Source organism: Gekko japonicus, unplaced genomic scaffold (genome assembly GCF_001447785.1).
Source record: "Gekko japonicus isolate JY-2015 unplaced genomic scaffold, Gekko_japonicus_V1.1 scaffold505, whole genome shotgun sequence".
Lineage (NCBI taxonomy): Eukaryota > Metazoa > Chordata > Lepidosauria > Squamata > Gekkonidae > Gekko > Gekko japonicus.
In genome coordinates, this window is record NW_015169788.1 from 55,431 (window position 1) to 63,748 (window position 8,318).

Consider the following 8,318-nt stretch of genomic DNA (forward strand, 5'->3'; position numbering starts at 1 on the left):
GGTGTCGCTCTTTCTAGTCTTGTGGGGGGCCTGAGGCTGGATCCCGTCTCTTTTTGCCGCGACACCATCTGGAAACATGACCGTCCAGCTGCATGGGAGGGAGGGCCTGGGTGGAGGCCGCGAGGCAGGAGACTGAGAAACCGCTGGAGCCAAACCTCTTCTTCCCACCTCACTGAACCCTCCCTGACTTTTGATGGAGGACGGCCCTCGGCACCAGTGTTCCCTCTTAAGCTGAGTGAGCGTGAGCTAGCTCACCGTTTTTTAGCCTCCGGCTCACACCATTTTTGTCTCAGCTCAGGCAGGAGGGCTCCAGGGCAAACGAATTCATGCAGCAGCCGAATCGCTTGCTCACAACTTTCATGGCAGTCGCTCACAGAGTAGCATGTTCGCTCCCCAGACTCCACAGCTTAGAGGGAGCACTGCTCAGCACCCCTCGCGCCTTTGCCCTCGGAGGGCCTCTGGGGTCCCGTCCTGCTGGCCGGTGTGGAGCTCAGCAACCAGCTGGCTCTCCCCTCGCCACGTCTGCTGGCAGCCCCCACCCCCGGCTGGCTGGGCACCCCTCTCTTCCGGGAGCAGCCAGCCCAGCAGGGTGGGAGGCGACAGTCCCTCCCTCCTCCCCCGGAGCTGCCGGCCACCAGCACATCGAGGGCGCGTGGACTGCGCCCGCCCGACTATCACAGGGCTGGAAGGCTCCCCCCCTCCCCCAACGTGACGGAGCAGCCCGGTTCCGGATCGAAGGCAGTAAGAGCCAGGACTGCCCCCCCCCCCCCGCCCCACTCTGTCCGCAGGATATCTTCAAGACGAGGATGAGGATGAGGAAGCCGAAGGCCGGCATGTAGACCCCGATGGAGACGAAGCGGGAGAGCGAGGGCAGCAGGTAGAAGAAGTAGGACTGGTGTAGGCGTTCCAGCAGGTTGTTCAGCTTCCGGAACATTCCCTCCAGCGTTCTGGGGAGGAAGGCCAAGAGTATGGGGGACCACATCACCCCCTCCTGAACCCGCTCGTCAGCACCTCCGCCCCCCCGGGCATCCTGCTGCCCCCTCGGCCCCATGACCGGCTGGCTGGCACACTCACTTGCCCACGGCGCCCATGTCGTACTTGTACTGGCGGAAGCTGTTGATGCCCCGCACCGTGACGGCCTCGATGTGGTAGCGCAGAAAGAGGCCGTGGTCACCCTGCGGCCGGCCAGAGCCCTGCTTGAGCACCATCAGGAGCAGCGTCTGCAGAGAGTGCAGGTAGGCCGGCAGCGAGTCCCAGTCGGAACGCTGCAGCTGCGTTTTTGGGGGTGGAAAGCGGAGGGGCGGGGTCAGCCAGGCCTGGGGACAGAGCAGCCCCCTGGCCCAGGCCCCCCCCTTCCCTGCCCCTCCCGGACCGGCCACCGGGAACCCAAGGAGCCTGCCCAGGGGCTCAGCGGCAAGGGAGGGTCCCGCACGGTCCAGCCAGGAACCGTCCGCTCTGCAGCCACTCTCAGTTCGTGGGCTTGCGCAGGCAGACAGCTGGAGGGACCCTGGACTGGCCGGGGCCTTCGGGCTCCTGATAGCGTCCCTTCCCCCCCCCTAGGTCATTTCCCAGAAAAAGAGGTGCAGGAGCTCATTTGCATATGCCACACACCCTGACAAAGGGCAGGCATGTTTAAAATGAGTTATACACATGAGTTTAAATCCCCACCCCCCACCCTGAGTCTCTCTGCAAAAGTGGAGAGGCTCAGGGGGAAAGGGAGGCAGTCGTGCCTGGGTTCCCTGCCCGCTGTTCTCCAGGTGCCCTGTGGCTGCGGAGCACCTGGAGAAGAGCCGGCAGGGAACCCAGGTATTTAAGTCCCCCCCTCCCTGAGAGTCTCCGCGGGCGGGGGGGGCGGGGCTTGGACTCTTTTCTGCCGGAGTGCCGCTCCAGGGCACTCCGGCAGGAAATGACCCCTGTCCACCCCCCACGTGTCCCTTCACCTTTCCCTGGATGGTGCAGAGGAGGTTGCTCTTCTGGCAGAAGGCGTAGAAGAGGTTGACCAGGTCCAGGTTGGGCAGCTGCCCGTTCAGGCCCTCCACGGCCAGGTCAAAGCTGGTGATGACGTCGCTGCTCAGCTCCAGGGAGACGGCGGCCTGGATGGCTCCGGCCCGGCCCAGCATCCCCGACGACTGGATCTCTGGGGAAGAAGCGAGAGGCCCAGCTGGTGAGGGGCTGCCTGGCACAGATCTATCCCCGGAAGAACACCCGGGCACACAAGGGGGGCTGCCCCAGTGACATTCGTTCTGCTCTCTTATGCCCCGCTTTTCTCTCCAGTGGGAACCCAAAGCGGCTAACGTCACCCTCTTCATTTCATCCTCACAACAACCCCCCCCCCCCAAGGCAGGTTGGGCTGAGAGCGTGCAACTGACCAAAAGTCACCCAGCAAGATTCTGTGGCACAAGCAGGGATTCGAACCCAGGTCTTCAGGATAAGTCCAGTTGCTGCTCTGGGTCCTTTCAAAGTCACCCAGGGCTAAGACATAAGCAGGCAGGTTTTAGGACCACGGGGGTCTGCAAGTTCCTCTGCATGGACTGACGGCAAGCATCCTCACGCCACTTGGGCAAATGCGACAATGGAGGGGGGGGCACAGAGTTCAATGCCTCCTGTTCCCAAAGGAAAGAGGTCAAGAGCTGCCGCCACTCACAGCCACTCCGCCTCCAGTCCTTACGCTACAGCACAGCCACAGCACAGGCGGATCGCTAGCTGGGACTCGATACTTCTAACTGGTACCGAGGAGGGGCCAGTCCACAGTTAGTTCTCATAGAAAACGGAGTTGGATTTCACTGCAGGTAGATCCAGGTGGGTTGCCTTGTGGGTCCGAAGCAGCTGGACAAAGTTGTGAGCCCAGCGGCTCCTCGGGACCAACAAAGTTTAATTCTGGGTATAAAAGCCTTCATGTTCAAGCTCACACCTTGAATAAAACTTTGTTGGGTCTTAAAAGTGCCACTAGATTCCAACTTTGTTCTGGTTTCCACTACCTTTCCCAGTGCAAAGGGACCTCATCAGAAAAAGAGAAGAAGAGGAAGAAGAGCCAGTTTGGTTAAGTGTGCGGACTCTAATCTGGGAGAACCGGGTTTGATTCCCCACTCCTCCACTCGCACCTGGCTGGATGACCTTGGGTCAGTCACTAGTTCTGTCAGAGCTTTCCTTGAAAAAGAGCAGTTTGTGTCGGAGTTCTCTCAGTCCCCCCCCACCTCACAGGGTGTCTGTTGTGGGGAGGGGAAGGGAAAGCAGAATCTGGCGCAAAGTCCCTTCCAGTCAAGGGGAGAGGTCGATTAGATCTCGGATGGGAGCTGTGGCCCAGCAGAATCGGCCAGGTTCTGACTGCTTGTGTTTGGCAGCAGGAGCCACGACTCTCGATAGCTGGTCCCCCCGAAAGTCTTCGTCTCAGAGGTGCTCCTGGACTCAGATGCAGCTCTCCTGAGACCTGCCTTTGTAAGCCACGTCCGGGGAATACACTGTGGTTTTGCAGGACTGTCCCGAGGACAGAGGCCCGTGTGGGACATACGCGAGTTGCCTGTGCCGCCAGCTTGGCTTGAGGGGGGGGGGGCAGCCCGAGGAAGCCTCTGCCCGGGGAGCTGGAGAAACCGGGACAGAAGCTGGGAGCCGAAAGGGGCCGGCAGAAGCGCCTCTGGGTCCGTGTGAAGGGAAGGCCCCACCCCGGCACAGCTCACCGGTGACGTTGACGTTGTGGTACGCCTCCAGCCAGGCCTCCATGCCGACGAGGTCGTGCTCATTCACCAGGAAGATGATGTCCTTGGCCCAGTAGATCTGACCTGGGGGAGAAAGGCGGCCTGAACTCTGCCCCACGTGAGTCACCAACCACAGGGGCTTCAGGGCATAAGAGAAGCCAGTGTTGGGTCAGGCCAGTGGCCCACCCAGTCCAACACTCTGTGTCACACAGTGGCCAGAAATACCAGGGGCCATCAGAAAGGTCCAGCAGCAGAGCCAGGACTCCAGAAGCCCTCCCACTGTTGCCCTCCCCCCCCCAAGCACCAAGAAGACAGAGCATCCCTTGCCCCAGACTGAGAGTTCCTATCTATACCTTGTGGCTAAGAGCCACCGATGGACCTCTGCGCCATATGCTTATTCAGTTCCCTCTTGAAGCTATGCTTGTAGCCGCCACCACTTCCCATGGCAGTGAATTCCACGCATTATTTACTCTTTGGGTGAAGAAGGACTTCCTTTTACCTGTTCTAAGCCTACTGCACCATCATTTCATGGAGTGCCCACAAGGAGTTCTCGTATGGTGAGAGAGGGAGAAAAGGACTTCTTTCTCGACCTGCTCTATCCCATGGGTGGTTTTGTAAGCATCTATCGTATCAACTCTCAGTCGTCGTTTCCCAGGCTTTTAAAACACACACGCACACGAAATGAAATGAAACATCTGTCCTAAGCTAAACCCGCCCACCCCCCACCCTGGCCTCACTGCCGTCTTGAGCAGCTGCCTGCCCCCCTGGAGGGCCACCGGCTCACCTCGGAAGTAGGACGCCAGGGCCAGCATCAGTCCCACCGCCTGATTGTTCTGCTGGCCTTGGCTGCAGGGAACGCTCAGCACCAGGGATTCCGTGCTGGCCGCCCGGGGGGCCCTCAGGATCCCGTAGACGTTGGTCCCCTTCACCATCTGCAGAGAGGAGGGGTCAGGCTGCAGACGCCATCTCTCTCCAGCCCCACGGGCTGGCACCCGCCTGGCAAGAGAGAGCTCCCCCCCCCATACACACCCTCCCACTTCTACGCACGAGTCTCATCCCCTGGCCGCCCCCCGGCCCTCCCCAAGGCCCTCCGTCAGCCCGGCACCTACGTATCTCTCTCGCAGCTCATCGGGGAAGGGCAGGGTGCGGGCGAAGCTCTGCTTGTACACCTCCAGGCCCAGGTTCCACATGGTCTTCTCCAGCCAGGCCACCGGCATGCCCCTGGGGACAGCGAGAGGAGCGTGAGTGGGCACGACCCCCACCCCCTGCCCAAACTCCACAGCCCCCGCAGGGCTCCCGGGCAGGCGGAAGAAACGGTCTGATTAATTTCCCGGGGGGGGGGGGGCGGGGCTCCCCTGCCTCACCAACCAGCTAATCTAGGCAAGATTTGTGGCTGCTAAATTACTGACCGCGTGCCCGGGATGCGGAGTCCTCAGTGCCCCAGGGACCCACTGAAATCAAGACACTTTGCATTGCCCACAAACAGGCCCCAAGCTCTGACTCTGGAGGATCTCCAAGGGAAAGGAGCAGGCCCGAGAGTGTCCCTTCCCATCTCTGGTACTCCAATTTGGCTCAGTTCTTCAGACTCCCTCCCTGAAATCAGGGGCTGTGGCAGGGGTCCGTGCCCCACACTTCCCGCAGTGAGCACAGAAGCAATGAATTCACTGAGCTTCTGTGCCACCTCCCCGAATTCTTTTAGCAATCCCTGTATTCCTGTGCCATCTAAAAGCCCGAGTGTATAGTATTTTGTTGTAAGCTGCCATGAGCAGTGTTCCCTCTAAGTTGAGTTAGTGTGAGCTAGCTCACAGGTTTTTAGCCTCCGGCTCACACATTTTTGCCTTAGCTCAGGAAGGATGGCTCCGGAGCAAACTAATTTATGCAGTAGCCAAATTGCTCACTCACAACTTCAATGCCAGTAGCTCACAAAGTAGAATATTTGCTCACAAGACTCCACAGCTTAAAGGGAACATTGGCCATGAGCCCTGTTTCTAGGGAAGGGTGGCCTAGTAAATGTAATTTAATAAATAAACAATGTTTATTGTTATATCTACAAAAAGTGTGAAGTAGAGAAGGTCAGATAACAGAGAGGATGGCAGAAAAAATCATGAAAGGAATAGACGAAATTAAGGTAATTAAATTTAAAGAACTTGAATATACATTTCTCACAAAATGGTACAAGGCACCAGCCCAATTAGCTAACATGACCCCAGGATTAAGCTCCCTCTGTTGGCATTGTGGACAATCTAAAGGCTGGTTTGCACAAATGTGGTGGGAATGCAGAGAAGCAAGGGCATTCTGGGAAGAAATTACTAAAGCTATAAGGAAAGTAAGTAAAATAACACTAAACACAGACCTCAGCTTAATGTTGATAAGTACAATGGGAAGCCCGATAGTGGATAAGAAGGATCAAACCTTAGTTAAGGCTATGATATCGGCGGGGAAAGCAGTTATAGCTTTCAGTTGGAAAGACAAAAGTAGATGGACAGTTGAAATCCGGCACAACAATTTGTTTGAGTTTATACAGTCAGACATCGTGGCAACTATACGCAAAGAGACAATATGGGAAGAAAAACCTGCAGAAGTTTGGAATAGATGGAAGACCTACTTGGAATGGATATCAAAGGAAGGAAGAAAAGACATTCAGTGGAAGATTCAGACTTTGTGCCCGTGGCTGGGGTCAAAAGAATAAAGACAACAAGAAGATAGGGAAGGGAGGAGGGAGGAAGGGGAAGGGGAGGAAATTGTAAGAAATTGAATCACATGCACTGTAGGAGTCTAAAAAGAAAAAAAAACCTAATCAAAATATACGATAAAAACAAACAATGTTTATTGTTGTCTTGATGCTTCTAGCAACCCATTTCTCTACATTCCTTTTGCAAGCCTAACTACTGACTTGTATTTCTTTCGCCAGAGCCTGTGGTCCCTCCTGCTGGAGTCTGGGGTAGACCGTCTATTTTTCAAAACAAGCCTCTTTCCTTCTTATAGCTTCATTGTTAACTTGAGCCATTAGCCACTGCGGCCTGCTCTCCGGCTGGGTGGTCCCTTTCTGGGCCGGAGGTTTGCATTCTCCCCGAGCCTCAACTCGCCTGGTTTTGAAGAGGGGTTTCCAGACATCCCGGCAGGATTGGACTTCCATTTCCCGCTCTTAATTCCCTTCTGCCGAGTCCCTCCCGAAGCCTTCCACAAGGAGAAGTCCAGAGAAGGCCAGCTCTCCTGACCTTCGCTGCAAGGCTCAGCCTGGGCACGCTCTGGGTGGGCATGGTCCCCACAGACGGGCGAGGCCTCCTACTTGTGTGGGTGCCCAGAAAGGGCCCACAGCAGGAGCCGGGCATGGTGTGTGTGTGTGTGTACCTTCGCTGCAAGGCTCAGCCTGGGCACGCTCTGGGTGGGCATGGTCCCCACAGACGGGCGAGGCCTCCTACTTGTGTGGGTGCCCAGAAAGGGCCCACAGCAGGAGCCGGGCATGGTGTGTGTGTGTGTGGGGGGGGGGGTCCTGTGCAGGCCGGCAGCCCGAGGCCGGCCATTCTAGGGGCAGGAGGAAACTCACCCCGCCTTCTTCTTGTGTCCGGCGAACTCTCGGGCGTAGGAGAGGGCCCGCTCCCCGTACACGAACTGCTCCTCCACCATGGTCAACCCCATGGAGTTCTCCGACATGTAGGCCCGCAGGGTGGTAACCAGCCCAGCCCCACCAGGAAGCTGCTGCTGCTGCAAGGGAGGGTGAGGAGGCCCAAGTTTGCTCCCCAACACACAGCCCAGGCAGAAGACGCGCCATCAGCCCTCACAGAGGGATGGAGGGGGGCAGCAAGGCACCTTCTTCCTCAGCCACCACTGGGAAAAGGAAGAGGAGAGCTGGGAAAAGGAAGGGCAGCAAAAATTAAACTGACTTTTCCCGGCTCTCCTCTTCCTTTTCCCAGCGGTGGCCGAGAAAGAAGGCACCTTGCCGTCCCCCCGTCCCTCCTTGAGGGCTGACGGTGCGTCTCTCTGCGGAGCGACTCCCTCCTCCCCGGGCGCCTGCATGCCCAGGAAAAGGAAAGCAGCCGGAAGAGCTAGAGAAAAGCAAGGCTGCACACACCGGGGCAGTGGGGGCAGCTCCTCCTTCTGCTGGTGCTGGTGCCGCCGCGGCGCCTGGCTCCATGGAGCCAGGCTCCTCTGTCTCCTAGTGTCGGAAGCGCGCCGGGGTCCTGTGGGCTGTGCCACTGCCTTCTTCCGCCATGCTGGCCAGGCGCGTCAGCGGCCACCCCTGCCTCTCCTTCTGCGCCCTAAGGGCCGACCCGCACTCTAGGCGAGTGCCTAGATCGCCTAGCGGGTGAGCCAGCCCTGCGTGCACTTAACCACTACACCAAATTGGCTCTCTTAGGCTCTTTTAGGATTGAGGTGGCACCAGTGTTCCCTCTAAGCTGAGTTAGTGTGAGCTAGCTCACAGTTTTTTAGCCTCCGGCTCACACATTTTTGTCTTAGCTCAGGAAGGATGGCTCCAGAGCAATCTAATTTATGCAGTAGCCAAATCACTCCCTCACAACTTTAATGCCAGTAGCTCACAAAGTAAAATTTTTGCTCACAAGACTCCACCGCTTAGAGGGAGCATTCCCCAGACAGAATGGAATCCCTTGAAAAACAACAGAACAA

At 57.5% G+C, this 8,318-nt stretch overlaps 1 protein-coding gene across 1 annotated transcript in view; it reads right to left on the reverse strand.

Moving 5' to 3' along the window:
* Window positions 1-7,355, reverse strand: part of GPAA1 (glycosylphosphatidylinositol anchor attachment 1) — an 11,518-nt gene extending 4,163 nt beyond the window's left edge. Inside the window, exons 1-7 of the mRNA XM_015416972.1 lie at window positions 7,240-7,355; window positions 4,802-4,913; window positions 4,477-4,624; window positions 3,675-3,776; window positions 1,941-2,137; window positions 1,075-1,271; window positions 794-947 (exon numbers count right to left, since the gene is read on the reverse strand). Coding sequence (XP_015272458.1) covers window positions 794-947; window positions 1,075-1,271; window positions 1,941-2,137; window positions 3,675-3,776; window positions 4,477-4,624; window positions 4,802-4,913; window positions 7,240-7,346 — 1,017 coding nt within the window. The 5' untranslated portion in view covers window positions 7,347-7,355. The remainder of the gene's footprint in view (window positions 1-793; window positions 948-1,074; window positions 1,272-1,940; window positions 2,138-3,674; window positions 3,777-4,476; window positions 4,625-4,801; window positions 4,914-7,239) is intronic.
* Window positions 7,356-8,318: the final 963 nt, after the last annotated feature.